The sequence below is a fragment of the Balaenoptera musculus genome, chromosome 2, assembly GCF_009873245.2.
Source record: "Balaenoptera musculus isolate JJ_BM4_2016_0621 chromosome 2, mBalMus1.pri.v3, whole genome shotgun sequence".
NCBI classification, from domain to species: Eukaryota; Metazoa; Chordata; class Mammalia; order Artiodactyla; family Balaenopteridae; genus Balaenoptera; species Balaenoptera musculus.
In genome coordinates this window covers 166,825,168-166,845,985 of record NC_045786.1, presented here as the reverse complement: position 1 = coordinate 166,845,985, position 20,818 = coordinate 166,825,168, and the positions used below count along the sequence as shown (strand labels likewise).

The 20,818-nt window shown below is 45.8% G+C and overlaps 1 protein-coding gene, 2 long non-coding RNA genes and 1 other non-coding gene across 4 annotated transcripts; 3 read left to right on the top strand and 1 right to left on the bottom strand.

Annotated features, from left to right (window-relative positions):
- Window positions 1-227: 227 nt before the first annotated feature.
- On the bottom strand, window positions 228-9,433 carry GLRX5 (glutaredoxin 5). The gene is made up of 2 exons (XM_036843816.1): window positions 9,076-9,433; window positions 228-857 (listed from the first exon to the last, which is right to left on the bottom strand). The coding sequence occupies exons 1-2, from the start codon at window positions 9,359-9,361 to the stop codon at window positions 679-681; spliced, it is 465 nt and encodes a 154-aa protein (XP_036699711.1). The 5' UTR covers window positions 9,362-9,433; the 3' UTR covers window positions 228-678.
- A 302-nt stretch (window positions 9,434-9,735) lies between these two features.
- LOC118890678 lies at window positions 9,736-13,971 on the top strand. The gene is made up of 3 exons (XR_005018795.1): window positions 9,736-10,384; window positions 11,216-11,401; window positions 13,912-13,971. It is a non-coding gene; the product is annotated as an uncharacterized LOC118890678 (long non-coding RNA).
- Window positions 10,631-10,905, top strand: LOC118891536. Its single transcript, XR_005019094.1, has one exon.
- Window positions 13,972-14,090: 119 nt separating the features above from the next.
- On the top strand, window positions 14,091-14,987 carry LOC118890374. Its single transcript, XR_005018733.1, has 2 exons — window positions 14,091-14,322; window positions 14,471-14,987. It is a non-coding gene; the product is annotated as an uncharacterized LOC118890374 (long non-coding RNA).
- The last annotated feature ends 5,831 nt before the right edge of the window (window positions 14,988-20,818 follow it).

Below are 20,818 nucleotides of genomic sequence, written 5' to 3'. Positions count from 1 at the left end.
AGAGACCCCAAAGAGCTTCTGTGAGAACACAGCTGTCTGTGAAGCAGGAGCAGGCCCTCACCATACACCTGATGTGCTACAGCCTTGATCTTGGACTTCCACCTTCCAGAACTGTGAGAATCAATATCTGGTGTTTATAAGCCATTCAGTCTGCGGTATTTTGTTATAGCATCCCGAACGGACGAAGACAAATACTTATTGCTATTCAGATTAACAACTCACACGTGGTATCCCTGGGTTGGCAGTTTATTTTAAAAAAACAACACCCCGGTTATCTTTTCTTCCTTGTCCATCAGTTTTCTTAACAGAACAAGTTACAAAAAATTGGGGAGGGGGGGTATATTATCTTTGCCGACTGACATATTTGCAGAGGACTCATGAATAATAATGATGATTCAAAAGCTCCTAGGTTTACTCCTGAATCAAGCAAAGAGCAAAGGACAACATAAGAAGGAATTGTTTACAGCAATCTCATCGTACAACATTGATTATGACAGTGCAGTGGTTATTCATGATAGGATATTCCTTGCTCAAATACCAGACATGCTAAAATCACCAGGCTGCTTACAAACTGGAGGAATCAGTGCAAACAGTCATCTGAAGAGCAAAAACCAGAATCGGGAAGGCTTTTCTGGCAGTGAGATTCTGACACCAGCGGCTTCCTCGCATGGGCCACCCTCACTTTGAGTCTTGATCTTTCTTTTCATCTAAGAGGGCGGAGCGGATCCCCAGCTTTTTCAGTTCTTCCACCAGGTCCCCATTCTGGTGCATCTGCAGAAGAATGTCACAGCCCCCCACGAACTCGCCGTTGAGGTACACTTGCGGGATGGTGGGCCAGTTGGAATAGTCTTTAATGCCTACGGGGAAAGAACATTTAAGCGTCATTTCAGTGGTCAAATACTTGTACGGCAAAATACGTTTCCCTGCTCCTAGGGACACGCCGTATCCCTTCCTGGCTCCCCATCCCTGGGGGACCGTGTATTTGCTACAAAGAGCATAAGCTTTAGGGTTGAATGGACCGCTGATTCTTCCAATTATAAACAGTGAGGCCTCCATCCTGTTTCCGCCCTCATCTCACAAAGTTTTTATGAGAATCAGGTTAAGTAAGGCTCTCATAAACTACCTGACACACAATCGACCCCGGATTAATGGCAGAGAACTTGACTGGTTAACGCAAGTGACACAAGATACACAAGGCTATACTCCCCATGCTTCTGCGGGCCACGTTTTCAGGAAAACAGACAAACGAAAGAAATGCCACTCCATTCCCAAATGGACTGCTGAACATGGACCCATGATGGTAACTCACTGGCACACTGGGCAGCCCACACCTAATGTTTTCCGTGCCTTCTCTGCTGGTGAAGTTACAGACACTGAGTCACTGGCTTTGATCTTTAATAATTCTTTTACCCAAAGAAAAATCCCTCTCCTGTGGCTAGACTGTGGCCCTCGTCCTATTCAGCCCCTCAGATGAGCTCTCCATGGCACAGCCGACCTGGCTCAGCACAGAACTCGCAGGGACTGAGTGAAATGAAGGAAAGGCCCAAAGCTCATGAAGGGCCACGTCCTGGGCCAGGCACAGGGCCACGGGGTGAGTGAGACCCACTCCCTGCCCTAAGAGACAATGGCTTTGAGGACACACCGAGATGAAGTATGTTCAGGGACAGTGCAGCCATGGGATGATTCTGTTCAGTGCTGGGCCATGAGGATGATGGCTATGAAGGAAATGTGGTTTCAATCTTGAGGCAGAAAAGATCACTCTTTTCTAAATTCCTCCTTACCCTTTACTTCCTTTTCTACTCAGAGGTTGAGATGAAGTATACTTTTTTAAATGTACAAATAAATGAAACAGAAAGTCAACAAATTCTTCAGGCAAAAGACAGTATGACACAAATTTTAGAAATCGGTCAAGTGGTGGTTTTTATGTAAACAAACTAAAAATACAAAACCTTTTTCTTAATGCCCTATCATTTATTATCAGATGAGTTTTACCAAATAAGATTACCAATATGAGTTACATTACAAATAACAGTCCCAAGATACCATGTGTTTTTCTCTTTTAAGTCACTGCTTTCTAAAAAACAGCGACTTCGCTGTAAACGACAGCACTAGAGGGCCCCCAGTAGAGAGCTTTATCTTTCTTCTGCAGGCAGACTTTATGGATAGAGAAATGGTTACAACGTTATAGGCCCTGAAAAGCTCACTTCTAAGCCACTCTGGGTTTCTGTTTAAAAAAAAATCAGCTAGAGGTTTGGAGGTTACCAATAAAGGGCAAATTCCATTAACCATCAGAATGTTTTTATACTTGAATACCCTGATGAATTCAAGTTTTTTGTTTTTTTTTTTTTGAATTCAAGTTTTTCATCACTCTGATGTTTGGTGCTACATAAACAATTACTTAGCATGTAAGCTGTATGTTTTGGATTTTTTTTTTTAAACTCTATCCTCAAACACAAAGAGTCCATCAGAACTTAACTTTACATTTCCAATGACACATCTTTTTTTACTTTATGACGGGGGGAGATTAAGAAACGTTTAGAATAAATATGAACTTTTTACTTCTTCTAAACTTTCTTAAATATCTGTTACATTTATGTACATGAACCATTTATTTGCACAATATTATATCTGGGTTTTTTTTTTCCAATTAATAATACACTGCATTAAGCTTTCCATGGCAATGAATATCTACTGATTCTTTTGGTGAGTGCCTACAATTTTTGAAATACACCAAAGGTGAAAACAAATTTGCTATCTGAGGGCCACCCAAAACCACATGTTTAATCCTAAAAAGTACAATTTTTTAAAATAAAATCTTTGTTGAGTAAAAGAATGACTTGCTTTCATCAATCGTTTTTATGGTACTACACTCAACCAAAGCATTAGGCTTGTCCTATTTTATGGTAGCACACTCAACCAAAGTATTAGGCAACAACTAAACATTACGGTGTTGCAGACCATACGTCCCAACTATAAGGGAAGGAAGGAAATCCATCCTAACCACCAGAACTACCAAAATAAGTGGGCTTTCCACCATCCTGAACATCCAACATACAGTCACATGCAAGGGAGGCTAACTCCTTCCAAACCCCTTGGCCTGTGACTGTCCTAGTAACTTCAAGAACTCAGAAGAACCCACCTCAGAACACATGGCATTGTGACAGCATCCAAGGTGCCTACCAGCTGATAGTTTATCAAAATTAAACTTAACTACTTCTTTAATTTTTAGATTATCAAGTGTTACAGGTGGCTGTTGTCAAAGCAAAGCTCTGGCATCTCTCCTAAAAACGATGCCATTTTCCATGTTTAAAAAGTCTGATTACAAGTTTAAATATTTAAGGAAATACCCAATTGCTTCCTACAGAGTGAAGTGAGAAACTTCCAGTAAGACTACATTCATAAATTGAAAACTAAAACAAATTCTATCAATTCACAATTAATTGTGTAAACATGGCTAATTTTTCTCACCCTTTAAATTTTCAGTAACTGCAATATACAGTGATAATTCTTGTATAACATGGAATAACTCAGAATCAGAGAGCAACTCTTGAAAATGAGAAAATCATACCCAAGAATGGATTTTAATGATAACCATATTCTATAGATGACAAACTGCGATTCGGTTTGGGACAGAAAATGCTGACTGCCAAGTTATATAACAGGTAACACGAGGACAGGGACTTAGGAGGCTGTCTTACAAAATCAGTTCCACATACACCTACTGCCCCACCAAAACAATGTAATGTTCCAAAGTATCAAGCCAGAGGGGAGAAAATGTTCTGGAAAATTCCCTTCCAGAACTTTCAAAAGGTACTTTTCAAAATTCATGACATTTCAGAACATTGGACCTCGTTCCTGGTTTGGACAATCATCATAAGAGCACCATGATTATAGTTTTCTTTGTTCCCGGTGGATTTTCAGTACACAAGCTTCAGAGTCTGATGCAGGTTGATGCCAACTCCGCCACTTAACGAGGCTCTGTTCCTCGGGCAAGTCATGTCACCTCCTCCTGGAATCACATATTTCTCCATCCTCCTTAACTTAGAGAACGATGTTAGCACTGCTTGACAAAAAGTAAACCCCGGTGCCGAGAGGGACAAGGCGCTGGTTTAGGGGTCAGCAGACTGTGGCTTGTAAATACCGCCTCAGATAAATCTGCTCACCTCTCAACCTGTTTCCTTTTCTGTAAAATGGGAATAACTCTATGCCTCACATATTTGTTATGAAGATTAAGTAAGATATAATTGGTGAAATGAATTAAGCTCCCACAGTGCCAGGTGCACTGTGGCTACGCTCTCCACGTCAGTGTCCTCTACCCCACCCTCCCCAGGAATGCTTTCCTGACAATATACGCAACGGGGAAAACAGAGGGAAAGAATGCAGGAAAAATACCAGTGAAGTATGCCATGCAATAATAAAAATACCATTTACTGAGCTAAGGGTTCCTGAGTTTCATACTCTAAGTTTTTCACATATCTAATCTCATTTCATCTTTACAAAATTCCTACAAGGTATGTATAATTATCCCTATTTTACAGATGAAGAAATGAAGGCTCAGAGAGGTTAAATAACTTAACCAACGTCACAGTGCTGGCATACGGTGGAGACAGGATTTGAGTCCAGGTGTCTAGGAGTCCAAAGGCCAGGTTCTTGACCACCAGAGGTGGTCTCTGGCCAGGGGCTGGCATCTGTCAGCTGGCATCTGCCCCCCCCCGTGAGCCCCACCTGCATGACACATGGATCTGCAATCCATGGGACTGTTCCACATCTTTAACATTTATAGACACAAATGGCGTTAAGCCACAATTACCCTTTTGCAACTTGTTTTTTGACTAAGCATCGCCTTTTTTGAGATTCAGTCATATTAAATACATCTAGATCTAATTCTTTTTTTTTTTAAATTTTTAAAATTTTTGGCTGCGTTGGGTCTTTGTTGCTGTGTGGCTTTCTCTAGTTGTGGAGAGCAGGGGCTACTCTTCGTTGCGGTGCGCGGGCTTCTCATTGCGGTGGCTTCTCTTGTTGCCAAGCATGGACTCTAGGCGTGCGGGCTTCAGCAGTTGCAGCACACGGGCTCAGCAGTTGTGGCGTGCGGGCTTCAGTAGTTGTAACTCGCGGGATCTAGAGCACAGGCTCAGCAGTTGTGGTGCATGGGCCTAGTTGCTCCACAGCACGTGGAATCTTCCCAGACCAGGGATTGAACCTGCGTCCCCTGCATTGGTAGGTGGATTCTTAACCACTGTGCCACCAGAGAAGTCCCTAGATCTAATTCATTTTAACCACAATTTAGTTTTCCATCATATGACTAAGCTACAGCTGCTTTCTTCAGTCTGCTGCTAACAGACCAAGATCTGTTCTTGACCGCTTTTCATTATTACAAGGAACACCGCAGTGCTCCCCCTTATGTGCATCTCCCAGCTCACATGCAGGGGACGGTCTCTCTGGACAAAGGGGTGGCAAACTACAGCGTTCGGGCCGAAGCCGGTCCACATCCTTGTTTTCTGTAAATAAAGTGTTACTGGAACTTCGCCCCGCTCATTCGTCTCTGTGTTCTCCCCGCCTGCTGTACACTGTAACAGCAGAGCTGAAGAGGTGTAACAGAGACCACCAGGCCCCCAAAGCCTAAACTTTTGCTCTCTGGCCCTTTACAAGCTTGTCGATCCCTGATGTAGCCTAAATACCCGCGACTGAAACAGCTGGGTGTTCAGCTCTGTTCACCTTCAACTTGACTGGGTACTGACAGTCACTCCTTCCAAGTGTGGGCACCACTTTATACCCCCATCTGCAGCATACAACCTGCCCACCAGACACCTACGCACACTTGTTACCTGATTTTTAATGCTTACCAACGTCATAGTTCTACTATTGCCTTAAATTCCTTGATACTGGAAAGGCTGGGCATACTTTCAAATGCTTAATAACCATTCAACAATAGGATGATGGGTATTCATTCAACAGACGCTGTTCCCGATTCGAGGAATACAGTGGTGATCTGAGTAGGCAGAAATTCCAGAGTGTCTACAATGTTTTTAAGAGCAGGGAAGAGAGTTTATGATAAAATGATAAATAAAAGAAGCATTTATTCATTCATTAAAACATGCATTGAAAGCTCGCTTTGCATAAGCATCACACACAGTGCTCAGGGAGTCGCAGAAGACATGTTCCCTGCTCTCAGGAGGGCAAAATGCTATATATAGACATGCGTGATCTCAACTCTGTTAAAAAAAAACAAACAAACTGTTAGAAACTAGATCCAAATGTTAATAATAATGGTTTATGGTTTATACGGAATTACAGGGGATTTTCATTTTCTTTAGATTTTCAGTGTTTTCCAAATTTCTCCCATGAGCACATGTTACTTTCGCAACTGAAAGTAAAGATTAGTCTTTGTTAAGACCAAGAGCAGGATATGGTGACATCCATCCACCGTGACCCTATCCCTTTGTGGCCGTCTTGTGTGTGCTCCAGATTTTTAAAAAGGAACAAACCTTGAGGAAGGCCAAAATGCAAAGCTGCCTCAGTCAGCTTGGTTCTTTGGGTCTCAGGTCTCAGGCTGACACCTCTGCGCATCATAATCCCTGGACCCAGTGCCCAGAACTAGGAGACAGTGTCTGAGGGTCTTCTTCCGACTTGGGTCCTTTCTAAGACTCAGCCTGCTCTGGCACAAGAAAACAGGAAAGGCCAATTTTGCAGAAGCTCCTATCCTGTTACTAGAAGTGACCTTGGGTCTGGGAAAAGTTCACAGACGTATCTTTAGCTGGCAAAAGCAAGCATCAGACAGCCTGTCAGTCTCTCTTGGCAAACCTGAAGGTGTGGAGAGCAAAAAGATGAAGAATCTTCATGTTTTACGGCCTCACCCTGGCTAAACTAATCCCCACTCTAATAACCTGCTTACACCACCCTGCCCTAGTCTAGAGGTTAACACTTACCCTAATGTTTACTTTTCTAGGCAAAGAAAGACGTGTTATGTTCAATATATATGCAACACATTCACTTACTAAAAGTAATGGTCTGATGAAGCTCAATGGTTAAGAAATTTACGGGTTAAATTCCTGTTGCTATTGTTTGAACACTTAAGAACAGAAGACTGGAAGTCAGATACGTAAGTGCTCTCGGCAAACATTCTTATTCCTGCTGTTACTTTCAGATTACTGGCCATACTCCAGTATAGCCCATCTCTCGTTATATTTCAAAAAAATGTTTTAATTCAAGTATAGTTGATGTATAATGTTTCAGGTGTACAGCAAAGCGATTCAGTTATACCATCTCTGCTTGTATTAAACAGGAGAACAGAAATTCATAAACCAAAGACTCTCAAAACTTTAAGCTAAGCAAGGTATCAACAACACAACGTTTTACTAAGGACCACAGTGGCAATTTGCAAGCGGCCTGAGGCAAGGTCCCAGCAGAAAGATTACAGAGTAGTTTCTCCTATCTTATCTTTTAGGCAGAGACGCCACTGCTGCTGCTTGAAGACTGCAGATCACCCTGTATGTGAAAAAAGCCAGCAATTGGAAGCATTCCAGTAGTCCAGGAAGGGAGAAGGATCATGGGGGCACAGCACATGGTAATACTACACATGCCTCCTGGTAACTCTAAGCTGCCTTCGCTCCTTGTTTCCATCCACCAAAACCGAGAGTTCTATAAGGATTAGATTCCATGGAAAAAAATACTTTTAAAACCATAAAGTGCTAATAATAAAATAGCTACCATTTAATGGATGCCTTCTGAGTGCGAGATAAGAGGACAGGCACTTTCTAAAGGTTTTATTTTCCCTTTTTTCCTCACAAAACCTTTGCCAAGTGTGGTTTCATTATCCTCATATTATCAAAAAGGAAAATGCAGTCACGTGACTTGCTTCGGGTTGCACAGCTGATTGGCCAAAGGAGTCTAATCCAAAGCCCTTCCCTGACGCCAGCCTGTCGCATCTCTGTTGGAATGACTATGATCGACAACTTCAAATGCAGAAGAGCAAAATACAGAATTCTGAATGTAGACTACCATAGCACTTGATGCCCTAAAACACTTTTTAGAACACTGTCACTAAACAGCAGCAGGAAACTCAGGGAGAACTCAGTCACTGAAAGTCTGGAATGCCACCCTTCAGGGGGTACAGGCACGGTCCCCCCATGCCTCCGCCAACCCCACCCACCCCAGCCAAGGAGCAGACCCGGGTGTTCTGGCCTCTCTCTCCTCCCCCACTAAGATGAAATAGAAGAATGCAGGTAAGGTTCTCAGCAAGGCGCTCATCAGAAAAGATGCTGGTTAACTGTCAGGGCCCTCCACCCTCCCCTGTGGGCCACTGAAAAGTCACAGACACTACTGTGTCTGCCCCAGACCCTGACTGGCTCCTGGAGCTCCAAGCTTGAGTGAGCTAGGGCCCAGGAATCATTCCTCGTCCCTCTCCCCACAAGCCTCTCCAATCCCTAGTCCTCACAAATCTCCCCCATCCTTGAGTATCTAAAAATAAATTTAATGTCTTTTTCTCCCACACCAGATCCCAACTAAGACCTGACCAAAAGCTGTGTCAACCGCTCCTGTAGCAGCAACAGAGAACGGTCCCTGACACCCCGAGCCTTGAGGCACGACAGGCCAGCCTCTGACCCCCTAGCCTCAGACAAGGGCAACCTCGACCCTCCCCCCCGCCATCGACAGCACCTGCTCCTTACCCACGAGACAGGGCGGCCCCTCAAAGTGTCCCCAAAGTGCCTACCTCTTAACGGCTCTTCCTGTATCCCTCTCTGCCCACTTCCCCAGCCCTGCAGAGCAGGGAGTCACGCTGCTGACCACGCTCCTTGGATTCAGCCGAAGGGCACTGGCCCCGAAATGCCTTTTTCAGCTCCGAGTGAGGACCGGGGAACCGTTAGGACTTACTCCATTGCCCAAGTTGGCCCAGAGGCCCAGATCCTCGAGACCCAGTTCAAGTCGATCGTGCCCCCACCCCAGACCCGTGTGGAAGCTCGTGTCTGAACTCCCCTCGAGCCCCCAGACGGACCTTGCCCGACAGATCCTCGGCCCCGCAGAGTGGCCTCGGCCGGTCGCCCCCCGGCCCCGCCTCCGCCCCCAGCCGGCTCTGACCTTGCCGGAGCTGGGGGTCGTCCAGCACGTTGTACGCCGCGTAGTCGCGGACGCCGTGCAGCCGCAGGATCTGCACCACGGCGTTGCTGAAGCCGCACTGGGGCTGCTCCGGCGTCCCCTTTAGGAAGACCACCACCCTGTCCTTCTTCACCAGCGCGTCCAGGTGCTCCGACGAGCCGCTGCCGCCCGAGCTCGCCGCCCGCACGCCCGGGCCCCGCAGGCCGCCGCCCGCGCCGCGCCCCCAGCGGAGCAGAGCCGCCGCCGCCCGGCCCAGGGACCCGCTCATCCCCGTACGCTGGCCGGAGCTCTCGACGGCCAGGGACCTGGGCTAGCCAGCCGAAGCCTTCCCGGGGCCCGGCCCGCGGAGGCCCGGCCCGCCCCCCGGAGGCCCTCATTGGACCGGCTCCGAACAGCTCTCCGTGATTGGAGAAACTTGGTCCTCAATCGCTGGATTCCACCAATCATGTTACTCGTCCCGCCCCGACAGGTTGGAGGCGGTCCTTACGCCTGAGCCGCATTTCATCGCCTTACCATTGGCCGCCGGCAACCGTTTTGTCAGTTGATTGGAGAGAGTGGATGTCCATCAGGGTCACGCTCCGAGGCAAGGGGAGGCGAAACGAGCGGGAAGACGGCTTCTCTCCGAAAGGTGGACGGGCTTGCTGCGATGCTCCGGGAGGACTTGGGACAGGCGCTGGGCGGGGTTTCGCCGTTCCGCGGAACGCCGGGAAGGGGTCACTTTCAGATGAAGGTTCCGGTTCCGGTGCGGGCAGAGGTTGCGTTGCCACGGCAGCGCGGTTGGCTGGCCGCTGGTTCTTGCGTTCCGGGTGGTGGCTGGGCTGGAGCAGGCTTGGATCCGCCGTTCCTGGCTTAGGCGAGCTTCCCGGAGCTTCAGTAAGGCCGCGGCTGTTCGCGGCGGAAGCAGGGACTGCGCCGGCCTCTGGCGGCCAGGCCTGCCCGGGGCTACGGCGTCGGGGCCCGGGCCGTGTGTCGCAGCCCTCCTGTGGTCCCGCTGCCCCCGTGGGAGCAGAGGCCCAGACCCCTTCCCGTGGTTCCCGCCTCTGCAGCGCGATTATTCCACTAAAACAACTTTGATTTTTAAAGTTTGTAAAGAGCTCTCGTCTGTGTGATCGGGGCTTCGCTGACTTTCCAGCCGACCTAAGCCCCTGGGCCTGGGCCCAGGAAAGGTTTGTTGAATGGGGAACTAAGAAAGGAATTGGTTCGTTCGACAGACGTTTCCTGAGCAGCTGCTGCGTGCAGGGCACGGTGCCGGCGCGGGACCTGTGCCCAGAGCTTGAGAAATGAGAAGCAGGTACAAAGCAATGTGAGGGTAGAGAGGAGGGAAGGGAAGCCTCCCTAGGCCCACTGCTTTCTCTGTTCTCCATTGTGCTTAGTACATCTTGACATATATTTATTAGCTTGTTTATTGACTTCCAGACTGTCAACTTCATTCACTGCTGTATCCTCAGTACGTAGAACAGTGCTTGGAACCTAGCAGGAGCTCACATTGGTGGAAAGAATGATCCCAGAAGAGCGGGGCTCAGTGAAATCGCCACGTGGTCTGTAGTCTTGGAGCGGTGCTGGGTTGGTGGTACCCTAGAGCACACCAGACTTGCAGAGAAAGCATTCTCCAGAGGAAGCTGAGGCATGGCTGCTCAAGGGACAGCAGTACCATGTGCAATTTTCCTCTGATAGTTTCCGAGTACTGTTGCCACGGTGATAATGGCTGTGCCATGTCATTATCTATCAACCGACAGTAAAAGAAGGTTTTGCAGTCAGATGTTGTTTAACAGATGGAGTGGTTTCTGTTGGACACTAAGTACTGCTACAAATTACTTTCTTTTTAAACCCTAAGTATTTTAAAAGTTGTGGCTGGAGGTGATCTGGTTTTGCATTGGAGGCGCTCAAGTTTAAAAATCAGAAAATTAGTACATGTGCTGACAGCAAGTGAATCTTCCAAATAATCATTCACCACGAGACTTGAGGCCAGTAAGCTGAAAATAAACTCAAGACGTTACTCAGAAATGCTCCCCAGTGATGTATTTGTTTTATCCCCGTGGTTGTTATTGATGTTTGGTAGTTTGCTAATGTGGGACCCAAAATTGATCAGCTTCTTAAAGAGTCCTTTTTTTCCCCCCTCCAGAGTCATTGATTCCAGGTAAATCAGAGGAACAAACATCATACAGAAATATACAGGACAGTAATATACAGGAAGCAACGTGATGTCGAAGCTTAACTGTTGTTTCAAAAATCCAGCATCTGGTGTACGTAACAGTAGGGGCTATATTGTTTGCAAAGTCACCTAACTTTTACTCATACTTATGTTCTGGTAAGTTTGTTTCAGTTTTTTTTTTTTAAATAAATATTGGCAGTTCGTTCCAGAAAACCTGAATTGTTTATTGCCTACTCTGAGCTGTCTCATTCTGCTCTTGTGTTGACTGGAATAGGAAGAAAAATTTGCAAACTTATGATGTGAGGATCCGGAGACATAGTGCTAGTCATGGGGAGTATCATGTCGCTTATCTAGTGGGTGATACTGGCTTTGCCAGTACAGTTGGCAGACATTTTATTAAATTGAGAATACAGCTGTCATTAAAGGTTAAGAGTAATCCTTGAGCAGGAAGAATACAAAGCCTATGTTTTCCAAATTTATAATAGAGTTGCTGTGTACAGTCGAGTATTATAAGGACGTCCATGAAATGCAAGGAAAGCAAGTCGGGGCTCTTTCAGGGAGCTAAGTGGGATGGCTTTGATAGTATTGATCAAGGCCAGGAAAACAGATCATGTATCTAGACCAAAGAAATTGAAACAATGCACCTAAATTTAAGTTTTTGATAAAGCAACCTAAAATGCAAAATGTTGAATGTGTTGAACATACTGCTTTCTGTCTTTGACTTAAAACCACTCATCAAGTATTGGCACCAAACATCAGTGACTTAAAGAATCAAAGAAAATAGTGTTCAAAATATTTCTTCCAAAGCACCAGCTTCTTATATATGATGTGGCATTTGAGTTATGAGCTTTCTCATTAGAAGTTCTGTAGTGAGAAAGTATGATTAAAAAATACACTTCTTAAACAGTTGTAAGAAATCTGCATTTATGCTCAAATGCATTTGGGTGTTTTGAACATGGAAGTCACCATCTTTATCAGTTTGTGATCTCCCATGTGGACATTAATGGGGAGGTAGGGGTGGGAAGTACAGGAAACTTAGGAGAATCCTGGGATTTGGGGTCACAAAGTGTAATTAGACCCCGAACTAAATAATCATACCATGTAAACATGCTGACTCAGGCATCCTAAAAATGTTTTTCTTCCCTGTGCTTATTTATAGATAAGGCTTTACTACATTTAGTAAAATTTCTCCTTTCTCCGCACTCCACCAAAAGCAAATTCACTGTTGAACCCATAATTAAAACCTTACAAATTTGAGATCATTTCTTCCTATATATCAGCTCTAAATGAAGAGTCAGGATTATTGAGCCTAAGATGAAATTTTATTTGAACACTTAGCATGTCAGTGTTTTTGTACCCTAACTTCAGTCCTAAAGGTCACGCTGCATTCTGACAGGGTGTGGTGATTGTGCATAGGACACATGACCCAGAAATGTCTCGGTCTGAGCTGGCCAGAGCATTCTGTGAGTGTCATTTTAAGGGAAAAGTGGCTGCAGGTGTTGCACAACGGGTTGAGCCACCAAACATTCCTGAGCTAAAGTAGCATTTGAGACCCAGATCTCCATAGACCCAAGCTGAAACTTGAGACCTTTCTCCGTGGTGCCCCTTAGCTATTCAGTCATTCTAGAGCACCACTGCAACCCTGGAATTAACTTGATTCCCTAAAAAATAATTGTAATGTGTGAGAAACTGAGGCAGTGCCCAGCCCCCTGAGAAAATATTTGCTAACCCGTAATGAAAAAATAGAAATGCCTTTGCAGGGACTTCCCCGAGGGCGCAGTGGTTAAGACTCCGCGCTCCCAATGCTGGGGACCCAGGTTCCATCCTGGCCAGGGAAATAGATCCCATGTGCATGCCGCAACTAAGAGTTCGCATGCCACAACTGAGGAGCCCACCTGCCACAACTAAGACCCAGAGTAACCAAATAAATAAATATTAAAAAAAAAAGAAAAGAAAAGAAAAGAAATGCCTTTGGGATCTTCACTACCTCTATCTGACAAGACAGCTGGGTTTATAAATACTTCTCTGGCCATGGGAGCGGCCTCAGTTTTGCTAATCGCAGGTTCTCACATCATGTGGGCTCAGCCTAGAGGCAGGAAGGGGGACCTTATTCGGGCCCCCTTCCACTCTATCACAAAGGTCCTGCTCTCCTCCTCTGGGTAAAATGAAGAGAAATGACGTCCTGTAAATTTAGTTCAGTCTAGAACACACTGTGGGAGATACAGGTGAAAATGAATTCCTGAAGAAGCACTTATGAAAAGCCTGGATTTCACAGCAGAGCCTGATTCTGTTCTGGGATTTGGACTGTAGAGGTGTGAGGCCTGGCTTCAGTCCTAAGCATCACTTACAAGCTCTTTTGGATTTTCCTTGGAATTTTCTGCCCCTTACATCTTCCCCTTCCTGGATTTGTGAAAAATGTATTTGTGACATCTGCAAAAGGTAATGCCTATTTCAAGATGTCTTTATCTAAGGATTGCAGAGTTTTAATGAATCACTTTGTACTCTATTCCTCTGCTCCTAGACATTTACCCCCAAAATATTGGCATGCATGTGTAGTACAGCAAACTGGTTTTGTGTACATGAATTCATTTGAAACTTGCATTAGCCCTAGGATAATAGTTCTCTGGCATTTTGGTCCCTAAATTAAGTTCTCTTTTCACTATAAGATCCCACATGCTGCAGAGCAACTAAGCCCGTGCACCACAACTACTGAGCCTGTGCCCTAGAGCCCGCGAGCCACAACTACTGGAGCCCGTGAGCCACAACTACTGAAGCCCAAACGCCTAGAGCCCGTGCTCCGCAACAAGAGAAGCCACCGCGATGAGAAGCCCGTGCACAGCAACAAAGACCCAACTCAGCCAAAAATAAAAATAAATAAATAAATTTATATATTAAAAAAAAGAATGAACCAGAAGTAGAAAAAAAAAAGATTGTTAATAACATCTTTTTGACAGACTTGAGCACTTTGGGTTCCTCTTTTTACCTTCACAAGCACTTCTTAAATCTTACTGCGGAATCATAGCAAAGCCAGCAAGTCCCACAGAAAATTAAATATTCCTGAATTATCTCCAGGGTAAGTATGTATTGGATACAGATGTGATTTTTATGCTTTGTGAAACTAAACTGACAACAATTTCAATGCAAAACTCCAATGAAACAAATAACGCGTAGCTTTTCACTTCTGAAAGTTTCATTCTCTTTTGTCCCCATGCTGCTTTTTCTCAGTGAGGCCTGAAGTCCCTGGCTATATATAGGCTTTTAAAATCAGACACCTGCTGGACTTTGTTCTATTGAGAACTTTATTTTGAGGGAAAGAGCCCAAATCATATCTCCTGTCAGGTAATATTAAGAATTAAGTGGTAATCATAAAACGTGTTAAGACTTAAGTAAAGTTGATAAAAGAATTGTTGACTTTTCCTCAACTGTCTGTTTAGTGAAAAATTTTAATGTTTTGTGTTATGTTTCTTTTTTTTTTGCAAGCAGATAGAGTCCATAATTCAAACTGTCATTACATTTCCAGCGACTTCTGAGAAGGTGCCCAGACCACAGAATTTAGAAAGCAAGGAGCCAGCACTGTTGTGTGTCACACTTGTTAGGAAGATTTCTCTGTTGGCAGGAGTCTTGTGTCCCCCTCTGATAATCACTGAGCTTGCAGCCAGACGAACACTGAGAAAATTGTATTGTTTTCCTTTGAATGATGGCTAAGATGTATTGCCAAGGCCATAAATATTCTTTATGTTGAGTCAGAACTTCATTTTGTACTTCAGCCTTTGAGCCTTAATAATTTCACGCTTCAAAATTAAATCTTGCGTTCATGGGAATCCACTGCTCTAGCCTACTTCAACAAAGTAGCTAGCGAAGGACCCCAGTTTCACGGATTGGGGGAGTGGGTTGGAAATTGGCTGACATTAACTGTTCATTTTCCTTTGCAGGAAAAAAACTGGTGGATTTTAAAAAATATTTTTTCCTGCTCTTATGGCCAGAAAAATCTCACTTGCTAATTCTAAACTTTACACTTTTTGCAAGTGTACTCCACTGAGATAGAATTAATTGATACCAAATTTCTGTGAGCCAGAGTTTTGAAGTTTTAATAAAAGACGATATTATAAACCAGTTACACTGTAAAACAAATAATAAATAAATAATAAAAGAAGGGAGGAGCATCTTGCATAGGCTGCACTTGCAAAATTGAGTCACCAAGAGAATTTTGTATCAAAAGCCTTGAGAAGGTGACATATTTGCTGGTTTTCTCCCCTCTCCAGACACCCAGTGATGTGCACTTAGTGTAACTCTAAGCACATATGTCAGTCCACTTGGTGAGCTATTCCCATTGGTTCATCTCTTCATACGGCTCAGCTGCAGCTCTGTGGTGGTTCATGCATACTGCCGGCTGGTGGGGAACAGGGCCAATAATACCCTCCTACTTGAAGGGATTTTTGAATCCCTTCTTGAAAAATAACCCATCATCTTTCAAAATCATTCCATCTTTTGAGAAACTTGGAGCATTTCATAATGAGTCTCTGCCTTACCCCACAAGACAGGTAGGGGGCGCTAGTCTATCTTACTTAGGAAGCAGGGGCAGCAGGAGCCAATAAGTGCTGTCGCTGTCAGCGCACACAGTGTCTGGGAATTAATCAGCCAGCCGGTTTCTAGGAAGAGGCTCTCAGTTCCCATCCAAGTCCCGTTCTTATTTTAGGGAATGGTTTACTCTCTCAGTTTTCTAATATTACAGCCACAACAGATTAGAAGCAGTAAATTTAAAAGGCTAACACTAAAACCAGGAAGAAGCAATGACTAACAGGTTAACAGGAGATTTTTTAAATTGAGAAGCAGATATTTGGGGATTTTCCTCTTTTTCTTTTTTTTTTTTTGAAAAGTCACATTCTGGAAGCGTTTGGTGTAAGCAGGGGCAAACATCCCTCACATGTCACAGTTCCTTGAGCATTAGAGCTCTGTGTAGTAATTCTAAATCATCCAGAAAAGGAAATGGTATTTCACGTGCTTTGGTTAAGAAGTCAAGGAAGCGTAGTATATATTAGATTGCCAACAAAAATTGTACAGACTCATGGCCTAAGGGGGTTGTGTTAAATAAATTTCAGAGGAATACTTTCTTCCCTCATTATGCCAGATAAACAGAGTTTTATTCTACTTTTTCTTTTTTAATATTTTTATTTCTTTATTTATTTGGCTGTGCCGGGTCTCAGTTGCGGCACTCAGGATCTTCGCTGAGGCATGCAGGATCTTTCGTTGCGGCACGTGGGATCTAGTTCCCTGACCAGGGATCGAACCCAGGCCCCCTGCATCGGGCGTGCGGAGTCTTAGCCACTGGACCACCAGGAAGTCCCTATTCTACTTCTGTTATGTGTCTCATATTAGTCCGTGATGAGCACTTAGAAATACTTAATACATTTAATTAGGTGGTGAGGTATTGAATAATATTGGCATAAAGCTGGGTTTTTCCAAACTGTATGAGTCAGTTTGGGCTTGAGAGCTCAGCTAACATCAGGCCTGGAGACAGCTGCCCATAAAGCAGTTCTGCAAACCCTGGGTACACAGTCATCAAAGCATATAACCACTGTGTGTCCTACCACTCAGCCGCATTTTACTGCTTTTGGGGACCAAGATCCTTCAGGGGTTTGTATGTATCACAGTTTAACTTTATGCCCCACTGCCCACCAGACCATCAGCTTCTAGTGCAACAGAACTCATTTCTTCACCCCGGGTCCTTAGCACTACGCCTGGCCCTTAGTATGTGCTCAATGCATAACTCCTGCATGGAGAACACGTGACATGGTAAGCGATACAGGACAGTATCTCAGAAACCCCAAATTGCATGAAACTCACAATAGTGACCGCAGATGCCACAGGAGGGAGAGAAACATTTGGCCGTAGAGCTTGTGCTAAGCAGGACATGGAGTGGAGTAAGACACTCCCACTCCCTGGGACCTCACCATCTTATGATGAGGACAGACGGGAGAATGTCACTAAGTACTGGAGAGGGCTGAGGTTGTGGGCCCCAACACAGCGAGTCAGGGCTTCAGGGATCAGAGGCAGTCGGTAGAGGGGCTGGTGTTTGAATTGAGTGTTGACGAAGAGGTAAAGAGCTGCTGTTTAAAAGGGGAGGACAAAAAAAATTAAAGAAAGGGAAGGACATTCCAGGGAGAGGAAACAGCCAGGGCAAAGGCACAAAGGCCCAGGCATGCTCTGGGGGCACACCAGGCCTTAGGATTTTGTCCCTGGGTTGAGAGAAGATCACAGAAAGAGTGTAAGCAGCAGAGTTCTTGAGAGATGAGCCTGGTAGGAACGTTGATGAATTGCAGGTGGCCCAGACTGACCGAGGGGGGCCAGTCCGGAGACCCCTGTGAGATGGAACAATTCCCGGGCTCTGGCTTGGGTGCTATGGGTGAAGGGCACCAGTGCGAGCCACATTCCATACTTTGAAGGTAGGACTGACAGCATCTGGTGACTGGCCGTGGGGACTGGCTCGTCCCCATGGACGAGGCTGGGAAGGAGAGGGCAGGACTCGGGCTTACTCCCAGGTTCTGGCCTAGCCGCTAGAGCTCCTACTTGCTGAGGAATACGGGAAATCCAGGGGGAGGAGGAGGGAGGGTTGGAGGGGTGAGTCATGAGTTACTTCTGAACATTCTGAGTTTCCAGGAATCTGAGGGGCATCTATCTAAATCATTAGGTTATATCTGACATATTGGGGGAGATGATTCAGATGATTGCCCTGGGAGGTCTGGACCTGATGGTAAAAGAGATTCGGGCAGGGAGAGCAAGAAAAAGGAAAAACCAGGGATGAAAGCTGGGGGATGTGTGCAGTTAGGGAAGGACAGGCCTGAAGACTAGAAAGGAGGCAGGAGGAGAAATGAGCAAGTGCTTCCAGGAGAGAAGCCCCATCAGGGCTGTCAGAAGCTGCGAGAGAGGCCAGGTAAGGACCCAAGTGTCCCCTGGGTTTGGCAGTGGAGGTAAGCGAAGCATGGCTGTGGGCTGGGCAATGAGGGTGTTCCCCAACCTTGGGCAGCTCCCTGAACCTCTCAGGATCTCTGGAACATGAAGGAGCTGGGCCAGTGAATTTATAGTGTCTTCAGGCTGCTATTTGTGGGTGTGCACCTGTGTTTCAGGCCATCTTAGAGTGTAAACTGAGCAGACAGGGTCCAGTCCTTTGCCCAGATTTGCCAGTGACAGAAACAAACATGTCAGCTTGGATGATGAAACAGCCTTGATTGCTGAAGGAGGTGAATTAACCCCACTGGCGCAGCACCAGCAAGGACCTTTTAGATACCCAAGGACACAGGATGTGAGTGCTGCTTTCTCTCCTGTTCATGGGGGCTGCTTCTGTCTGCTGAGTACGGCTTTTGAAGAGCCAGGAGGTGCATGTGGTGGCACTTGCCGTTTTTCTCTGCACACCAACTCGGTAGCATCAAAGAAGAAAATGAGGATTAAAGTTCTTTAAGATTCCAGGCCAGGTGCCGGGGTCTCGCAGTGCAAGGACTTGTGGCAGTCAGTTCGAAAAGCGTTTGTGACGCCTGTGTCTGGGGCCAGTCGTTTGCAGCAAGATTCTAAGGTTTGCTGGAAAGAAGCTCCTGCAGTGAAATGGCCTTCTCTGCTGGGGAAACACCAAGCATTGTCATCAAGAGCAACAGGTGTCATACAGGGGTGCGGATCTGTTTGACACAAGCCTCGCCAGTCCAGTAGCGGGGCCAGCCATGCCCCAAGTGTGGGTTTCCCCCGAGCAGAGCCCAGCCGGATTGCATGGTGATGGGGGTGGCACAAATGCCCTGCACAGTTCTGCTGCCCTAACTTGGGTGCAGAGCCCCCGCTGCCCGTCCTGGGCACCCTGCCTGTCACACTGAGCTTCTAATATTATCACATGTTCAGAACAGCCGAGCCTGCCGAAAGCAAGGAGAGAACATTTCAGCAGATTTCAAAAACATGTCTCCAGGGATCGAAAACAAGAAAAGATTTCTCTTCCTCCTTAGTGGGGATGTCTTCCTTACCCACAGCCTCTTCCTGAGTTGGTCTGCCATGAACTTTGGTTGGCAAGCCTAGTCATTGGAGGGTTTCATTTCCCGTGATAGCACACATTTGCACAGAACTTCAAGTTCGTAGCACATTCTTACGGTCCTTATTCTCTGCGATCCTCATGACAGCTCCTACAGGGAACCCAGGGCACGAACTGGCCCCATTTTGTAGATGTGGAGGGGTGATGGCCCGCCCTGCACTCAGCCAGCTGGGGGATGCCTAGCCCCGGAGGCACCACGTCAGGAGATTTCCATCCAATGAGCTTTTCACTCTGCCACGCCTCCCCCCTCCCTGCGCCCCTCTCTCCCTCCGCACCCCACCCACCCCTGGCTTCGCAACACTGACATTATCAAGGCTGCATCCAGGTTTCAAAACAAAATCAAACAAACAAATAAGCTGGGTTCCTAGTGTGCCCCGTGCCGTTGTTTAAGCCAAAACAGTGAAGATGGAAGGCCGAGCAGCTGTCAAGGCTGTGGCAGAAGAGTAATCACACATCTCACGTGTTCAGCACCAAGGAAATCGCTGAGTGTGGCTGTGACTTCCCTGGTACAGAGCAGTTCAGAGAATTCAAAACCACAATCATCATCATCCGAGGTGAGCTCAGCCAGCCCTGCGTGTTTCATGGTACGTATGAAACTGAAGCTCTGATGTTTTTCTCACTGCATGTGCAGGTGATCAATGTAACTGCAGGGCTCAGCCCTGCTGTTTACACTCACTGATACACACACACACACACACACACACACACACACACAGAGACAGACCTCCAGGCTGGTCCTCTTCATTATGTGCAGACTTTCTCTTCTGTTACTAAGGCTGGTGCTGTTCTTTGCAAAGTACTTCTAATTTCTCATCAGTAACCTTGACCCATAAGGAACTCATCACAATAATGAAGCCAGAGCTGTAATGTTTGGGGTTCAATGTGGCTCTGTGTAAAAATATAACCTAAGAAACAGATTGGAATCTAATCATGACCGGAAAATGGCCCTCCACTATTGCTACCAGGCAGACAGAAGGGGCAGTGATTATTAGTAAGAGTGTGGGCTGAAGCCAGAGTGCCTGGGTTTGTACCCCAGGGCAGTCATGTGATAGCTGTGTGATGATGAGCAAGTTATCACCCTCTCTGTTCCCTCATTTGTAAAATTAGATAATAGTAGCTACCTTGATGAGGACTAAATGAGTTAATATAAGTAAAGTCAGAGGACAGTGCTTGGCACATAGTAATCCCATAATAGATGTTAAATATCATTATTATTCTCCATCATTCAAGATGTAGCTCACATCTCACCTTATCCACAATGCCCTCCCCCAAACACTCGAGGCTTCACTCCTCTCTCCCGTTTCTGGATTCCACTAAGAGTCAATTCTGTACCGTGCTGTCTAGCATCTGATGACCTGCAGTGCTGTCTTGTTATTTCAATGTTATTTCAAATGTTTCAGTCTTAATATTGCTTCCCTCATAGATTGTGAATTCCTGATGGTAGGAACCATGTAGTTTGCGTTTGTTGAATTTCCACAACTCACAACTTCCTGGTCCTGGACATTTAC